The sequence below is a fragment of the Arachis hypogaea genome, chromosome 3 (genome assembly GCF_003086295.3).
Source record: "Arachis hypogaea cultivar Tifrunner chromosome 3, arahy.Tifrunner.gnm2.J5K5, whole genome shotgun sequence".
Lineage (NCBI taxonomy): Eukaryota > Viridiplantae > Streptophyta > Magnoliopsida > Fabales > Fabaceae > Arachis > Arachis hypogaea.
Genome location: NC_092038.1, coordinates 131,993,591 through 132,012,007, shown reverse-complemented (window position 1 = coordinate 132,012,007; position 18,417 = coordinate 131,993,591). Strand labels below are relative to the sequence as shown.

The window sequence follows — 18,417 nt, the reverse complement described above, 5'->3', positions numbered from 1 at the left end:
ATGTTGCGAAGTTTTAACCACACGCATATTTGTTTGATACCAAAGGTTCAGCAAGTAGAAAATATGGCTCAAATTAGACCCATTAGTTTTAGTAATGTTTTCTATAAAATCATCTCAAAGATACTGGTTCACAGGATGCAAGGAGTGTTGAATAAGGTGATTAGCGAGAATCAGAGCGCATTCATCAAAGGAAGGCTGATTAGTGACAATACCCTAATAGCTCATGAGCTCATGCATTTTTTGAAGAATAAAACTTGTGGTGATCACGAGATGACAGTGAAGCTTGATATGAGCAAAGCCTATACTAGAGTCGAATGGAATTTTGTATGGGAGGTCAAGGCAAAGCTAGGTTTTTGTGAACAATGTATTGACTGGATGAAAGAGTGTGTCACTACTGTATCCTACTCTTTTATTGTGGAAGGACAACCTCATGGTTACTTTAAACCATGCAAGGGATTGCGTCAAGGCGATCTCCTCTCCCCCTATCTATTTCTTATTTGCGCAGAAGGTTTATCCTATCTTTTCCATAGAGGAGAACAGAGGCTCGAGATCTCAGGATTGAGGATCAATAGCAGATGCCCTACAGTCAACCATCTACTTTTTGCAAACGATTCTATACTCTTCTGTAAAGCGAATGGAGAGGCTTGTCAGAGACTACTTCAGGTATTGAACACCTACGGACACCTTAGTGGGCAGCAGATTAACTTTCACAAATCCTCCACCTTCTTCAGTAAGAATACCCCCCTCATATAAGAGATGAATTAGCCCATATTTACAAATTCCACATGTAGGAATCAGAACAAATATCTGGAGCTGCCAGCAATAATTAACAGATCCAAGAAGAGTACGTTTAATTATATTAAAGATAAAGTGGAACACAGGCTACAGAACTGGAAACGGTCATTACTCTTGGTCAGTGAAAGGAAAGTTCTTATCAAAGCAGTTGCAACAGCTATTCCTCTCTACACTCTGAGCTGCTTCAAGCTACCAAACTCCCTAATTGATGATATCCAAAGAAAACTTATGAATTTCTGGTGGGGTCAAAGGGGAACCGAGTTAAAATAGTGGTGGATTAAATGAGATATAATTTGCAGAGACAAGAAGCAAGGGAGGGTTAGGCATCAAGGATCTTAAAGCTTTCAACTTAGCTTGTTAGCCAAGCAAAGTTGGAGAATAGCAACTAAACAGGAATCATTAGTTAGCAAGATATATAAAGGTCGTTACTTTAAATATTCATCTTTTCTTAAAGCAGACACTGGATCAAGCCCCTCTTGGGCTTGGAGAAGTTTATTGGAGGGAAGGAAAGTGATTGAAAAAGGCTTAATGTGGCAGATAGGGAGAGGAGGTTCAGTTAAAATTTTTGAAGACCCTTGGATTATGAATTTTAGGCCTATCTCAGTCTACCAACAACAGAATGTAAGCTCAGATATTATATGGGTGAATCAGCTACTTAAACAAAATAGAACATGTGATGCACAATTAATTTAGTCCATCTTTAATCCAGATATTGCAGCAAGCATTTTGCAAACAACAATTAATGAAGGAGAAGATAGGATTACTTGGGCAAATGAAAAATCAGGCCACTACTCAGTAGCATCGAGGTACCAAATAGCTTTCTTTTTCTTCCATCCTCCAATTAATCAACTCTCTGAAGTCTGTAACTAGAAGAGCATTTGGAACTCGGTCTGGGATCTGCAATGCCCCCCGAAGGTAAAGATCTTCATCTGGAGGCTACTTCACAACGGGATTCCGGTTCGACAGTGCATCCAAAACAGATTCCACAATGTATAGGACGTGTGCCCTAGGTGTGGAGGAGAAGGAGAGACGGCTCTTCACTGTTTAGTGCTCTGCCATTTGCAAATCAGACTTGGCAATTATCCAACCTCAACGCAGCATCAACAGTTAACAACAATCAAGAACCGTGGTGATGGTGGTCGAAATTGAGCAAGCTTGCACGACGACAATTACAAAAAAAGAAAGAATTAGCATTGGTAGCTGTGCTAACTTGGACAATCTAAAAAGAAAGAAACACTAAGGTAGCGTTTGGTGGAGAGACAGATACTGAAAGACTGAGATTGAGAGACAGAGATTAAGAGACAGAGACTGAAATAAGTTTTAGTATTCTGTTTGGTGCCAAGTGAGAGACAAAAATTGAAACAAGAATAAAATTCTAATTTAATTTGCACAAAGGATAAAATTGGAATTAATTAATTAAAATGAGAGTATTTTAGGTATAAAATATTATTAAAATTTCAGTCTCTGTTTCTAAAAATATCAGTCCCCTGTGTCCCTACATTTTGGAGGCACTGAAATACTGAAATTTTGGGGACAGAAACAAAAATTTTAGTACCAGTCTCTGAGCCAACAAACATGATACTGTATCTCAGTCTCTCAGTCTCTGTCCTAGTACTGCAAAACAAACGCTACCTAAAGTCTTTGAAGGAAAGGATGTTCCTCCTCAACAAATGTATGCTCAAACTAATGAAGTCCATTCCAAATATCAATCGCAAAAACTCCACTAATTTCTTTTAATAGCTTTCTTTAGTTCAGACATATAATCTAATTCCTACTTTTTCATTTATTTCATTAGCTTTTTTTAGTTCAGCAAGTAATTTTATATTGACTTTCCCTTTTTTCCGTTAGGTTATTATGTTTTCATATAAGGGCATTTTGAAAAATTCTTCTCTTATTAATTGGTGTCCAAATATGAACCAGATCACAACAATATACTCATTTTATATGATGAAACGAATATTGTTTATCTTAGAGAAAAAAAAAAATTCGTAACACTGCTTCACGCTATCATCCATCAATTCTCTTTTCTTTATCTATATTCATCCATCAATATTTATTTTCAAATCAACTGTTTTAAAAACTAAGCACGCATCATAATGTGTCATGTCATCGTGTTTCACACCAACTCTTATCCATATGATTTACATTATATTTTGATTATTTTTTTAATTATTTTTTATAAAAAATAAAATAAAATCTAATTTATTATATTTTTATTTTTTTCTATTACATACTAAAAAATGTTAAAAAAATTAACAGAATTTATTATTTTTAACTAATAATTAATCAATAATATTTAAAAATATAGACTAAAAATATATATTATTAAATTATTAAACCAAAACAATTGAATTGAAGGCTAAAAATATTAGACAAAAATAATAAATTCTACTGTTATTAAAATTTTCTTTTACATACCAAAAATAAGAATTGATTCTTCCTTTAAAGAGATATATAAAAACTAGAAGGAAGTCATAAGAGAACCAATTCGAAAATATGAATTAAAATACATCATATCACCAAGTTTTATTAGTCTTGTTTTTTTTATTCAAATATTTATGTCGATAATTTGATTCCTATTTTATGTTGGATACATCTCTTAATTGATTTTTTTATAATCTAAATCTCTAATTAATTAAATCTTAATTTTTTAATTTTATTTTATGATTGATTCTTCTTTTAAATAAATGTATAGAGAAAAAATGATTTAAATAGTCGCACGAAAGTACACTTCATCGTCAAAATTTTTACTTAATTTTACATATTTAAATATCTATACTGATGATTAATTTATTCCAACTATATTTAGAATATATTCTCTTATTAATTCTTTTTATAAATAAAATATTTAATTTATTACATTATAATTTTCAAAATATATCAGACAATTGATTCTTCTTTTAAATTAATTACTATGAAAGAATCGATTAAAAAATTCATATCAAAATACTATATGTTCTCAAGTTTTTTTGCCAAACTTTACCTCTTCAAATGTATATATTATTATTGATTTTTATTATATATTATTTACATTTTTAGTTCCTTCTTTATTTTAAAATTAAAAAAGGTAAATTATTTATATTAAGATTTTTTAATTATATACTATGATTGATTATTTCTTTAAATAAACCTATAGATATAATTGATTTAAATATTTGCACTAAAATGTGTCACATCTTAGTAAGTTTTTTTTTTCAATTCTACTTATTAAATTCTCTATATCTAATATTATATCTCATTATATCTTAGTTATTTTGGTAATTGATGATTCTTTTTATAAATAAAATCTCTAATTCATTATATTTTTAATATATATCATGTGATTGATTTTTTTAATAGAATAATATATTAATCTCATTATGGATAATTGATATTTTTTAATTAATATTATTATATTTAAATTACATCACATAATTATTATTTTTATTTAAATATTAACAAATTTAATTATTTAATACATAATTATTTTCTAAAACTAACGTCTATATATTAGAATTATTAAAATTATTAATTAATAAAAATATAAGAAAAATTATGATAATTACTAAAATTTCTATTTTAATCATGATTTAATCACTAAAAGTATATATTAAAAACTTATTTTATATATTTGTGTGAAAATGATTTAATCATTCATAGGAATAGACATTTAATCATTAAATCATGTGTTAGTATATATAAAAAAGATATGAATTAGGATGATTAGAAAAATTATTGATAACTAGCAACATTTTAATCACTAAATGTTAATTTTTATATAATTAAATGGAAGATACTTTTTTAAAAATAATTAAAAAAAATATATGCATACTAATATTAGAATGTGTCACATCAATATACTTAACGCCAATAATATTATACGCTGTAAGATAATATAACGATAATATTTAAATTACATCACATAATTATTTTTTTTAAAAAATAAATCTAATTATTTAATACATGATTTTTTCCAAAAATAACGGAAATATAAGAAAACAAAATCATAATAATTACTAATGTCTATTTAGGTCACGATTTAATCATTAAAAACATATATTGAAAACTTATTTTATATATTTGTGTAAAAATGATTTAATTATTCATAAAAATAGACATTTAATCATTAAATTATGTGTTAATATAAAAAAGATATAAATTAAAATAATTAAAAGAATTATTGATAATTAATAGTATTTTAATTATTAAATATTAATTTATATATAATTAAATAAAAATTACTTTTTTGAAAAATAATTGTAAAGAGAAAAATATGCGTACCGACACAAAAATATGGCATATAAATATATTTGGCGCCAGTAATAATATCCTATGAATTTTTTATTTAAATAAATAAAATAAATTTAATAATTATCAAAATAAATAATTTAAAAAATATTTACCGAAATAAATACTCCTCTCTTATCTCCGCTTTTTAATTTACATATGCCCCCAACGCTGGTGTATGAATACGATATGGGGGTGTGGAGTGCTTAACAAGAATGTGGTGACAGTGTTGAAGCAACTCGGACCCTCCGAGTTATCAACACAAAACGCATGGTATGAGTTCCATGCATTTGGGTAACGTCACTCAGCAACTCGGACCCTCCGAGTTCGTGAAAGCATGCGGACCGTCCGATTCACGTTTCGGCAATCGCACGGTACGAGTTCGCACCACAGGAGACACGCATCGCTTCCCCACCTGATGCATATACGGTGTATTGTTAAAAGAAGAAATCCTTTTTTCTCACCATCCGAATACACCACTGTCTCACATTTCACTCTCAAACTCAGTTTCTTCTTTCTTTCTCTCTACTGGTTTTGCATGGTGGAGGAGAAGAAAAATGTCAAAAAAATATAAAATTAAAGATGTTAATCGATCTGAGCTTCACATTATTCATTATCTCAGTGATCCTGATTATGTAAGTATTTTTTAAATTTTTTAAAATTTTGCTAAAACGTATTAAATTTTTTATGTGAATAATTATTAAAATTTAAAAATTAATTATCATGATTGTTGTTAGTGTTAGAGTCTAAGTAGTTGTGAAATATAAATAAAATGATTATGAATAATGTATAATTATTTGCTAGATTTTTTTAAAATTTATTTACAGATTATTAATTATATTTATATATCACTGTTAGGCAATTTTTTATTATTATTGTTGATAGGTTTTGTGTTTTGGAGTGTTGCAGAGAGGGAGAGACCGTAGTTATTAGTAAGTCATTAGGAGTTTAATGTTTTTGTATTTTGAATTTTATATTAATTTTTATTATAATTATAATTAAGTGTAATACAATCTTATTTAAATTAATTTATAAAAAATTAGGTATAATTGTTCTATTATGGCAGTAGTTAAATGTTAACGTTATTGTTCTTGTGAAAAAGTGTTAATGCTGAATGATTAGTTAGATCCTTTTTAATTAAAGCATGTTTGATTTTACTTTATGAGAATATTTATAAATTATTAATTTTAGTAATTATTATTAGCAAGTTAATTATTACTGTTGTTAGAATATAATTGATGGCATATACTGATTGTTAATAATTTTTATTATGGAGGAAAAAAATATTTAGCAAAAGAGTAATTAACATTCGACTTTATTATAAATGATGTAATATTGTTGAAAATATTGATTAGGAATATATGTGGTTGTAATGGGTTTCATTTGCAGTTACGAATAATTTTTAGGATTAATTAAATTATTTTAGAAATTAGAAGAATTAGTTATATAAGGATTCAGTAAATTGATTGATGATGGTAAGTTAGTAATTGTTAATTATCTGACTAGTAAGTTGTTATGTTTTTTTTTTGTAGAAATCAAGAATGTTGACATGTAACCATCCAGTTCCTCCAGATCGGTACAACGATAGGGTGGAGGATCATTTGCGAATTACCGGGTTCTATCATGTGTCTCAGATTGGAATAGTGCAGTGTCAGAAAGCATTGGTAAATGCTCTAATCGAACGTTGGCATCCAGACACACATACGTTTCACCTTCCCATTGGTGAATGTGCTGTGACACTTGAAGATGTAGCTTTAATTCTTGGTCTTCCCACAGATGGTCTTCCAGTGACAGGGATGACAATGAGTAGTTTTGAAGCTTTGGAGGCGGAGTGTTTGCTTCAGTTAGGGGTTGCACCGCGAAAGGAGGAGTGTAGATCTAGCTGCATAAAACTGACGTGGCTGAGGAATCTAAAAGAGAATTTACAATTGACTGATGAAATAAATATACAGAGGTATGTTAGGTGCCACATTATGTTGCTGATTGGAACGATCCTGTTTGGGGATAAGTCTGGGGCAGGTGTTCATTGGAAATTTCTACCCTTGCTACGTGATTTTGTCAATATTGGACAGTATAGTTGGGGCTCGGCATGCCTAGCACACCTCTACAGGGCGTTATGCAGGGCATCTCGTTATAACTGTAAGGAAATAGATGGTCCACTAACACTTCTGCTCGTATGGGCTTGGATCCGACTACCTTATCTATCGCCGGTTCCTAGAGAACCACGCAGTTTTCCACTAGCAAACAGGTAATATTATGTTACAATGTACCCATTTCTTGATATTTAAGCTTCAGTTGAGCTAATTGAGAACATCATTTTAGGTGGCGTAACTGGGAGCGTGGTGACCGACGATTTAGATATTTGAAGCTAGATCACTTTAGGAAGGCCTTCGATGAACTTCAGGAAGGACAGGTGTGTTTTAGTTTAACAAGTTTTCTTAGAAAGCATCATGCATTTTTAGAATTTACTTGCATTGTGGGTTGTTATGATGAGTATTCCTTAATTTTTCAGTTTGTCTGGGTTGCTTATGCTGTGGATCGTGTGGATCCAAACATAATTCCTGCTGAGGTCTACTTGCAAGCGGTTGTTTGGAGCGCTACAGTTCCATTAGTGTCATTTGAATGTATCGAGTGGCATGCGACCGATAGGGTCAGGCGACAGTTTGGTTTCATTCAGGGAGTACCTAATGCTGAGCAGAATTTGGAGAAGGCCCATGGAGAGGTTCTGACTGGTCCTAAGAATCTTAACTGGGCCAAGGCACCGAGTCATTCAAAATGGGTGATGCATTGGACAAACAGGTATCACTACGTTCTTTCTGAGCTTCCCATGCCTTCAGAGCATCATTTGGATACTTACATGAACTGGTACCGTACAAATTATGGAAACCGCTTAGCCTTGTTGAATCTTGTGGGTGAAGATAATGATGAAGGTAACCAGGACATGGATGCGGGTAATGATGATATGGATGGGGGTAACCAGGATACTGAGGAGGGTAGTCAGGATATGGATGAGGACAATGAAGATCAAGAGCCACAAATATCACCTCCAAATCCGACTCAAGAAGAACAACCTCAGCCCACAACCCAGTATCTACCTCAGACACAGTTCACCTCATCATTTCCAATGCAGCAACAATATTGGGGTATGTCACAGTTTGAAACAGGTGAAGGACCTTCTTTTAGCCAGTTGCTTGGTTTCATGGCTGCAGATGCAGCACAGTCACAATATGGCCATCAGCCTGAGATCATGCCAGGCAGGTATTCACTGGATGCGAGGTATCCAGGCCATACCTCATCCGTTGCTTCTGGAGGGTTCGTATCTGTCGACTCTAGTAGGAGTGAGGGTGGTCGCGGTGTCATTAATAGTCAAAATCCTAGCCGTCTTAACATGGGACTTATTGAGGAAGACACTAACACACTCGAACGAGAAAGCGATGCCTATCTAGTTGACGACCCAGATGACGAAGGCGATGATGAGGAGGATGATATTGAAGAGTTTGATGAGGATGAAGAATCTCGTAACGATGGTATTATGTTTAATATTTTACTTTATTTATTCTATATTTGAATGTATCTTGTTTGCATAATTGGCCTCTGTATTTGGATTTTTGTTCTTGATTTGTTGTAATTATGTTGCTTATGAATATGTAATATGCTGCATCTAGTTGTTTATTCCTTGATTGTATACAGGTCAGGCACACAGTTCGGATGACAACGTCAAAGGTTACAATCTAAGGATCGATCCCCCACGTCGGAGTGCTAATCGTTTTACTCCTTCTGTCTTTAAAAAAGCGGTCAAGAAATGCAAGAGCTTTGTGAAGGATGTAAAATGGGGAATGAGAAAGTAGTTGTTTAGTTTTTTGTAGGATAATTGGTATATGTTGGAAACTATGTAGTAATGACTTAATGTAGTTTTTAGTGTACTTTGTAATGTTCAGAGTAATATCTTTGTGTTGGACATTATGTAATAATAAATAGCAGTAATGATCAGATTATATTCTATATTTATTGTGCTTATCGTGTATTGATATTGCTAATGTATTAATGACGTTTATTCTTTAATGTATTGATTTATAGATGTATTAATGATATTAATGTATTTATGTAATCAGGATGGATCAATAAAATAATGATTTTGATGTATTGATGCAAAACATATGCTCATTACGAGCTTGATGTATTGATGTATTAACCATGATATTATATAATGCCACAGATATGTCATAATAATAGATTGTGATAAATTATAAGGTTACATATAACAGGTAATGCTAATTAAATTTGCTCATTCAGGTAATATTATACAATCTCGTGTTAAACATATGAACCTAGGGGGTACCTCTGTTGGTATTCGTAGCACCTGTCTGACGGCATCTGCTACGACTATGTCCTTCAGCCCCACATAAAGTACATCTCCTAGGACGACGTAACATCTGCGTGTCCATCTCATTCAGAAAATGCGTCATCCTTGGGCGACCCTTCGTCACCTGTCTTAGGTATGGATTCGGAATGAACCTAGGTCCGTTGTAAGCAGGCCATGTAGCAGGATTACCCAGTGGCCTAAACCTTGCTCGGTACACCCGCCGCACTTGGTCCATCTTATACACATCATGTACATACATTTGTCAATCCAGTCGCTGGTTGGCACAACATGCGAATACATGTCTGCAGGGGATCCTGTCCACCTGGAACTCACCACAGTCACATCGTAGGCCACATAGATCGACTGCAAACTCCATTCCACTTGGCATCTCCCGAACCTCAAAGACCTCATTCTGGTGGTCAAAGCAACTAACCTGAATATTTCCTGATGCAAGTTGGTTTGCATGCAACTTGGAGGTCACGATTTCAGAGAACACATGCCCAGCATTGATCCTTGCTTCCGCCTCCGCTCTTTTTCGGGTGAATAACTCATTTAGCCTATAGAATGTTGCCTTCACAAGAGCAGTTATGGGGAGATTGCGTGCACCCTTCAAAACTGAATTAATGCACTCCACAAGATTCGTTGTCATGTGCCCCCATCGATACCCACCATCAAAGGCCAATGCGTACTGCTCGCGAGGAATTCGGTTTAACCAGTTTGTGTACGCCTCACCACGTTCCCGTAACCGCTCGTAACGCACCTCATACTCCCGCACCGTCCTAGAATATCCTGGTACATCACAACATATGCAAAGCAAATGAATGTAGGTCAGTAGATTTATGTAAGGAAGATATAAAAATAAATTGCTTAAATATGATAAATGGTTACCGATGTTCACGACCAATTTTTGGAGGTACGGTGCCTTGAACTTTCTCAAGAAGTTTGACTCTATATGCCTGATGCAAAACATATGAAAAGCTCTTGGAGGTGACCACGCTCCGTTACTGCGTTCCACAGCCGCATTTATGGATTCGTGCCTGTCGGATATTAGTCCCACACCGTCACGAGTTACAACATGTTGACGAAGGTTACTAAGGAAAAAATGCCATGCATCAGAGGTCTCTCCCTCCACAATAGCAAATGCAATTGGGACGATATTGTTGTTGCCATCTTGTGAAACTGCCACAAGCAAACAACCCTTATACTTTCCGTATAAGTGCGTCCCATCCACCTGTACAATTGGCTTACAATGTCTGAATGCCCTAATACAAGGATAATAACTCCAAAATACACGATGCATTACCCGAATATCACCCACCAACTCATCGCCTTGATATGCAGGCATAGTCTCAAAATGAACAACAGCTGATGGCTCCTTGTGACACATGGCCTCAAACCATATTGGCAACGCTTCATAAGATGCCTCCCAACCACCAAATATTTTTTCAACTGCTTTTTGCTTAGCCAACCATGCTTTTCGGTAACTGACGGTGTAGTTGAACTTCGATTGGACTTCAGCTATAACCGATTTTACCTTCAATGCTGGGTCCGCCTCAACCAGTGGCTTAATTGCTTCTGCAATTGTGATAGAATCCAGCTTCGAATGATCCTGTGAAATGGTGGCTCTAGTACATGTGTGACTACCATTATACCTCCTTATAACCCAACAGTACCTCCTGCTGATCAAGCTAACCCTAATAAGCCAATCACACCCTAACCCATATTGTGTACACTTTGCATAAAATGTCAACGGCTCAGACTCAAACACCCGGTAGTCTACGCTTCGTCGTATGCTATAGTCTTTTACCGCCTTAATAACAGCTTCTCTTGAACTGAACTCCATACCTACGCCAAATTCACCGTCTTCCACAATAGGAATTTCTGCTGGGACAACAGAAATAGCAAAAATTTCATTAACACGTACATATTTAAAAAGCAATTATAAAGGTTAATCAAATTTCACTTAATCCAGCATGCTATAACTCGGAACCTAACAACATGTTATGATGTCACTCCATACAAATAACTAAGAACATCAGCATATTTAAAAAGCAATCCGCATTTCCCGGTTCGACCGGGATACCAAACGAATCGGACCGGTCAGGCTGGTTCAACCGGTAAACCTTTAAACCGGACCGGTCCTGTCCGGTCTGGTTCATCGGAGTTGAACCGTTAAAAGGAACGCACCAGTGCAAATCATTATTACAATCTCATTCAATCCGTAATAACCATACCATGCACAATTTTATTATTAATTTCTAATTCATACTTCTAGCATATAAAAGTAAAAAAAATAAAATCAAATACCCCTAAACTTGCTAACTCATAACTAATGTTCTGAAAACCGGACCGGATCGGCCGGTTCGACCGGTTTAGCCGCGAACCGGCGATGCAAGCGGTCCGGTCCTTATCTGAAAACCGCAGAGAGAAGAACCGATCAAGAACCGGCGAACCGGTCAAAAACCGGCCGGTTGGACCGAACCGGTGACCGGCCGGTTACGCATATTTTACTATACGACGCCGTTTTACGTTTTCAAAAAAAATAAAAAAACAAACCCGACCCGACCCGCCCGTGGAGCACCCGACCCCACCCCCCTTTCTTCCCCCGAGCCCCGACCCCATTCATTCATCAATCATCATCTGATTCATCTCCAATGGAGAAGAAAAACCCTAGCGGCGCTGCCTGAAGCCCTGTCGCCATCCCTCGCCCCCGTGGTGTCGCCATCCTCAGCTCCAGCAACCCTCCAATCTCCATCGTCGCATGGTTCCTGCCCAGTAGCCCTCAATTTCGATCGTCTTCATCTTCTCAAGTGGAGAACACCAGCACGCAGCAGCCTCTCATCGGCGGTCCTCAACAGTTAACACCGGTAGCCCGCCATCGACCCCAGGTGAGTGACTCGTCCTCTGCTCATTTCTCTTTGTCCTTCGCCTCGTCCTCTGTAAACTGAACTGAACTTAGACCTCTGCTCATGTTCTCTTTCTCTTTGTCCTCACTGTGAACTGAACTTAGAGCTCGGCTTGATTTTCTGATTTCAATTTCCGATTTCAATTCCTGTGAACTTGCTCTTTGTGAACTGTGCATTTTCTGTGAACTGAGCATTTTCTGCTCTATTTTGTGAACTGAACTGTGCATTTCCTGCTCAATTTGTGTTCGGTGAACTTGCTCTGTGTATTTTCTGATTTCAATTTCTGATTTCAAGAAGTGTGAACTTGCTCTTTGTGAACTGTGCATTTTCTGTGAACTGAACTTAACTGTGCATTTTCTGCTCTATTTTGTGAACTGAACTGTGCATTTTCTGCTCTATTTTGCAGCTTAATTCCTCTTTGTTGCACAATTTCTATTTGTTGGTCAATTTGTGTTTGGTTCTCTGCTCTATTTTCTGCTCTATTCTGTGAACTGAACTGTGCATTTCCTGCTCAATTTGTGTTCGGTGAACTTGCTCTGTGCATTTTCTGATTTCAATTTCTGATTTCAAGAAGTGTGAACTTGCTCTTTGTGAACTGTGCATTTTCTGTGAATTGAGCATTTTCTGCTCTATTTTGTGAACTGAACTGTGCATTTTCTGCTCTATTTTGTAGCTTAATTCCTCTTTGTTGCACAATTTCTATTTGTTGGTCAATTTGTGTTTGGTCCTCTGCTCTATTTTCTGCTCTATTTTGTGAACTGAACTGTGCATTTCCTACTCAATTTGTGTTCGGTGAACTTGCTCTGTGCATTTTCTGATTTCAATTTTTGATTTCAATTCCTGTGAACTTGCTCTTTGTGAACTGTGCATTTTATGTGAACTGAACTGAACTGTGCATTTTCTGTGAACTGAACTGAACTGTGCATTTTCTGCTCTATTTTGTGAACTGAACTGTGCATTTTCTACTCTATTTTGCAGCTTAATTCCTCTTTGTTGCACAATTTTTATTTGTTGGTCAATTTGTGTTTGGTCCTCTGTCTATTTTCTGCTCTATTTTATGAACTGAACTGTGCATTTCCTGATTTCAATTCCTGTGAACTTGCTCTTTGTGAACTGTGCATTTTCTGTGAACTTCGTTCCTCTGCTCAATTTCTATTTGACTGTTTGTTGGTTAGCAATTAGCATTGTGAATAATAAATTGGAGAGGTGAGAGATCTCATCAAGGCATTGTGAATAATTAAACATTGATGCATTTTCTGTGAACTTAGCAATTAGCATAAGAAATTAATAATCTGAAAAGTAAGTGGCTGTGTTTGTTCATTGTGTTGTGTTGTTTAATTTCATACATGTTTTATTAATAATCTGAAAAGTAAGTGGCTGTGTTTATTAATTTCAGTTATGGAAGATAGTATTAATCAAGAAGCAACTGCTGATAACAATGCTTCTGTGAATAATAACATGCCTGCCGATACTCCTATTCCAAATGATGCTGCTAATCCTAATTCCTGTAGTGCTAACGATAGTCATTCACAAGGTTCTTCTAACTTTAGGGGAAAAACAGATTTAGCTTGGAAATATGTTGCTCTACAACACGTGAATGGAAAACCACAATATCAATGTTTATTTTGTCTACAAGTTTTTAATGGAGGTGGAATTCACAGGATGAAGAAACATCTAGCAAAGATTACTGGAGACGTGAAAAAATGTCCTAAAGTTCCATATGATGTGGAAAAACAGATGGAAAGTTTGTTGAAAGATATTCAGGCCAGCAAAAAGAAAAGAAAAGTAAGTTTTGGTGAAGAGGGTGGTGATGAGGTAGAGGATGCAATTGATGAGGCAATAGCTCAAGAAGAACAGGAACAACAGCGTACCTCGAGTCAGCAAGGAGTTGGAGGCGATCCAAAAAAAAAGCCAAAGTCATTCCTCCTATGTTTGCACCAAGAACAACTCCAGGAGCTCAACCAAGTATTAAAAGTGTTATGCAAAACAAAGAGGCGATACACGAGGTTGATAAACGATTTGCTCGGTGGCTTTTGGATTGTAAAATTCCATTTAATGCTGTGATGTCGCCATATTTCCAAGATATGTTAGATGGTGTTGCTGGTATTGGACCTGGTTACAAGGGCCTTCTTATGATAAGTTAAGGGTTCATTTGTTGGCTGATCTTAAAAGAGAAAGTCAAATGCTAGTTGATAGTTATAGGAGTGCATGGAAGAAAACTGGATGTACCCTCATGACTGATGGTTGGACAGATCAAAGACAAAGAACGTTAATCAATTTCTTGGTGTATTGTTCTAAAGGTTTGTGCTTTCTGAAATCAGTAGATGCTTCCAGTATGGTAAAAAATGCTTCACACTTGTGTACTTTGTTTTCTGAGGTGATTGAATGGATTGGCCCAAATAATATTGTGCATGTTGTAACTGACAATGCGGCCAATTATGTTGCTGCTGGTAGGCTTATCAATAGAAAATATGATAATATCTATTGGTCACCATGTGCTGCTCATTGCCTTAATCTCATTTTAAAAGATATAAGCAGCATGGCGCATATTTCTAACCTTGCAACTCGTGCTTCAAAGATCACAGTATTTGTGTACAATCATACGGTTTTCTTATCTTGGCTAAGAGAAAGACCTAAGTGGAGAGAAATTGTACGTCCTGGTGCAACCCGGTTTGCAACTGTGTTTATTACATTGAAGAGTATCTTTGACCGTAAAAAGGAGTTGCAACAATTGGTTGTAGATTCAATTTTCACTGATCACAAATTAGGAAGGAGTGATACTGGTAGAGCTGTGAGTGCTATTATTCTGGATGCAAAATTTTGGGACGATTGCTTTACTGTATGTAAACTTGTGAGCCCTCTGATTTACTTGCTGAGGGTTGTTGATGCTGATGACCCCCCATCTTTGGGGTATGTTTATGAAGGAATGCTAAGGGCAGAAGATGCAATTAAGGAGATGTTTAGGCAATCCAAGACTGCATATCAGCCGTACACAGATATTATCAACTCAAGATGGGACAAGCATTTGAAGAAAGATCTTCATGCGGCAGCTTACTTTCTGAATCCTAAATTCTTTTTTAATGAAAATTATAAAGAAGCACCTGATGTTATGCGAGGTTTGCTTGATCTTGTTACCTTGTATTGTAAGTGTAACAATTTGGATTCAGTTCAGGCAATGAAAGAAATACATTTATATAGAGATCGGAAAGAAAGTTTTGATAGACAAGAAGTTATTCCAGCTGCATCTGAACTTAAGCCTGGTAATAATATGGTTGAATATTTGTTTTAACTTGTTTTATTCTCCTATGTTCTTAATTAATATCTTATAATATGTTATGGTTTTATAATTGGTAGATGAATGGTGGAGGTTATTCGGAGGCTCTGCTCCATGTCTACAAAAGATAGCTGTTCGCATTCTTAGCCAAGCATCTGCTTCTTCTGGGTGTGAGAGAAATTGGAGCCTTTTTGACCAGATTCATACAAAAAGAAGAAATAGATTGGAGCATGATAGACTGAATGACATTGTTTATGTTACCTATAATTTGCGTCTTAAATCCAGGTAATATATGTTTCATGAAATACTATATTGTTTCATTTGTAATCTTTATCATAATAAATTTGTAAATTATTAAATCTCCATATATTGTATTTAACTTTTTAGGAAGGAAAAAGAAAAAAAAAAAGCAAAAGACACAACATGATCCAATTGATTATGAAAGTATCAGTCAAGTTGACTTCTGGGTGACTGAAGAGGTTGTAGAGAAAGAGCCTGATCTTCCTAGTAATGTGGATGACTTATTGCGTGAGTATAGTATATTTAGTTTCTAATGATTTATTAGAATGTTGTTAGTTTATAATATAATGATAACATTTCTATTTTATTAGGTGAAATTGATGCTGATTTATATCAAAGTGGCGGTGGTAGTAGTGGTCTTTATGCTGCATCTCTTTCTTCTGCTGATCAATATGGGAATGAAGGTGAAGATCATCCCACCGAAGCAGATTTGCAACAAGTTCTTGCGGATTTTGATAATTGATAAACCATGATGTTGGGATTTAATATTTACATATGCTTTTATTACTATTTAACTTTTGAGTTTGGATTTTGATAAGATCATATGCATTTGGTTGATGATATTTTATGTACTATTTTTAATTTCGAAGATATTTTAAGATTTGTATCAGACTATAATTATATTTTAGGATGTTTATTTATTATTTTACTCTAAAGCGGTTTTTTCGGTTGAACCATTGGTTGAACCGGTTAGACCAGTAAACCAGTGAACCAGTGACTAGAGCGGTTTGATAACCGGTCCGATTTTCTGAACCTTGCTCATAACTGAATCAATGTCTAACTAATAAAGGACTAACACAACATTCACGTACCTGCAGTCATATATTCTGGAAATTCTGGAACATGCATGGCTTCCAGGTCTAAAACTCACATGAAGGATGGCTCCTCAAACGGAATTTCGTTCCCGAGTGCATTTGCCACTTCCGTGACATCTGGGGCCATGGGTGCGTCACCTTCATCTTCATCTCCATTTGGAGCAACAAATTCATAGTTGCTTTCGAACTCTTCCTCACTGTCACTATTATAATCTTCCCGTAGAATATTCCGGTCTGCCTCAGATTGTTCGAACTCAACATACATCTCGATCCACGAGATCTGGGACCGATTTTCAATATACATTGAAAACATCTCCTGCATGCTCGCTTCGTCCGTCACATATTTGGTTTGATACTGGACAAATCCACCAAACACCGGTATGGGATATCTGTATAGCATACACGATACCTTTCTTGCCCTCTCAGCATCAATCTTTTCACATATTACACCTTTCAACTCTTCAAATGAGATAACAAAAGGAATAACAACATCTAGTGGATTTTCACAAATAAATTTAACTCCTTCAGTCGTTTGTAACAAGATCTGACCAAAGTAGTATACTTTTAGTAATACTCTATCACTCATTTTTTCTCACTCAACACAAAAAAAGCATTACATTAATCTTTAACTACAAGATTTTCAAATCTCAAAACTGTAAAAAATGGATAGAAGAAAGAAGAAGCGGCAGTTCAGAAACGAAGAAGACGCCACAAAGCACCACCAATTCACCTCACACTTTTATATCACCATTTTTGCAGAAATCGGACCCTTCGACTAGGTTAAACATGCATTGCAACAAAAAAATGGATGACACCAACTCGGACCGTCCGAGATCCTCCAAAGCTTTCACAACACGGAGGGTCCGAGTTCAATGTTACCAACTAATGCCCTCAGCTATGAACTCGGACCCAACGATATGTTGGCAAAATGATTCATTGTGAATTCGTAGGGTCCAATTTCAATAACACTAAATTTTGCTCCTCACCACACAAATCGGACCCTGCGATTTGTTATTCAAAATATTGATTACAAAGAAAACGCACGGTCCGTGTTCCTGCTGCTCAAACTGACAACAAACTGTCCCACATATATGTCTGTTTCCCCCCTAAACCATATCAAAGTTAAGCTCACTCATGCCCCCCATTTCGAAAAAAATGACCCTCTTATCTCGTTTACCATTAAAAAAAATTTTGAAAATAATAAAAAATATTAATAATATCAATAATCCAAATTTTTGGCATGCAATTAATACATAAAAAAGTTGGTAAAAGAGATTAAAATAGATATGTTTGATCAATTAGTACTCAAAAAGATTAATGAGATAGTGGGAAGAGAATTAAAACGGTTATCTCTCACGTTATCTCCCACTATCCACGTGAGAGATAACCGTTTCAATTCTCTCCCCACTATCCTATCAATCTTTCTTAATAATTGACAAATGATTATTTTTATTTTTCAAATTTAAATCAATTCAATTGGATTATAATTTAATTTAAAATTTTTTAAAATGGATATACTTGTAACCGTCCATTATTAAAAGTATGCTAAAAATATGTGCTCATTATTAACTGTGCATTATTAATAGTATGTTGAAAACGTGTGCTTATTATTAACTGCGCATTATTAACAGTGTGCTGGAAATATATTTGTAACTATCCATTATTAATAGTGAGCAGCACATTTATTTTCTTTCATAT

The 18,417-nt window shown here is 35.1% G+C and overlaps 3 protein-coding genes across 3 annotated transcripts; 2 read left to right on the top strand and 1 right to left on the bottom strand.

Moving 5' to 3' along the window:
- Positions 1-9,389: 9,389 nt before the first annotated feature.
- LOC112782892 (uncharacterized) lies at positions 9,390-11,583 on the bottom strand. The gene is made up of 5 exons (XM_025825551.1): positions 11,508-11,583; positions 10,822-11,308; positions 10,313-10,686; positions 9,747-10,213; positions 9,390-9,659 (listed from the first exon to the last, which is right to left on the bottom strand). Exons 1-5 carry the CDS (start codon positions 11,581-11,583, stop codon positions 9,390-9,392), a joined length of 1,674 nt encoding a protein of 557 aa, XP_025681336.1.
- A 2,145-nt stretch (positions 11,584-13,728) lies between these two features.
- On the top strand, positions 13,729-15,619 carry LOC112782883 (uncharacterized). The gene is made up of 2 exons (XM_025825538.1): positions 13,729-14,197; positions 14,454-15,619. The coding sequence occupies exons 1-2, from the start codon at positions 13,729-13,731 to the stop codon at positions 15,617-15,619; spliced, it is 1,635 nt and encodes a 544-aa protein (XP_025681323.1).
- LOC112771461 (uncharacterized) lies at positions 15,451-16,430 on the top strand. The gene is made up of 4 exons (XM_025816225.3): positions 15,451-15,590; positions 15,685-15,889; positions 15,992-16,132; positions 16,216-16,430. Exons 2-4 carry the CDS (start codon positions 15,847-15,849, stop codon positions 16,365-16,367), a joined length of 336 nt encoding a protein of 111 aa, XP_025672010.1. The 5' UTR covers positions 15,451-15,590; positions 15,685-15,846; the 3' UTR covers positions 16,368-16,430.
- The last annotated feature ends 1,987 nt before the right edge of the window (positions 16,431-18,417 follow it).

Bases quoted from the DNA above. Each gene is read 5' to 3' on its own strand.
- LOC112782892 (XM_025825551.1), bottom strand. From the start codon at position 11,583: ATGAACCAGACCGGACAGGACCGGTCCGGTTTAAAGGTTTACCGGTTG. The intron at 10,214-10,312 runs GTAACCATTTAT...GTGATGTACCAG, and splicing joins AAAATTGGTCGTGAACATCG to GATATTCTAGGACGGTGCGG. The intron at 9,660-9,746 runs GTGGACAGGATC...GATGTGTATAAG, and splicing joins GTGACTGTGGTGAGTTCCAG to ATGGACCAAGTGCGGCGGGT.
- LOC112782883 (XM_025825538.1), top strand. From the start codon at position 13,729: ATGGAAGATAGTATTAATCAAGAAGCAACTGCTGATAACAATGCTTCT. The intron at 14,198-14,453 runs GTACCTCGAGTC...CCTGGTTACAAG, and splicing joins AGAAGAACAGGAACAACAGC to GGCCTTCTTATGATAAGTTA.
- LOC112771461 (XM_025816225.3), top strand. From the start codon at position 15,847: ATGACATTGTTTATGTTACCTATAATTTGCGTCTTAAATCCAG. The intron at 15,890-15,991 runs GTAATATATGTT...TTAACTTTTTAG, and splicing joins AATTTGCGTCTTAAATCCAG to GAAGGAAAAAGAAAAAAAAA. The intron at 16,133-16,215 runs GTGAGTATAGTA...CTATTTTATTAG, and splicing joins TAATGTGGATGACTTATTGC to GTGAAATTGATGCTGATTTA.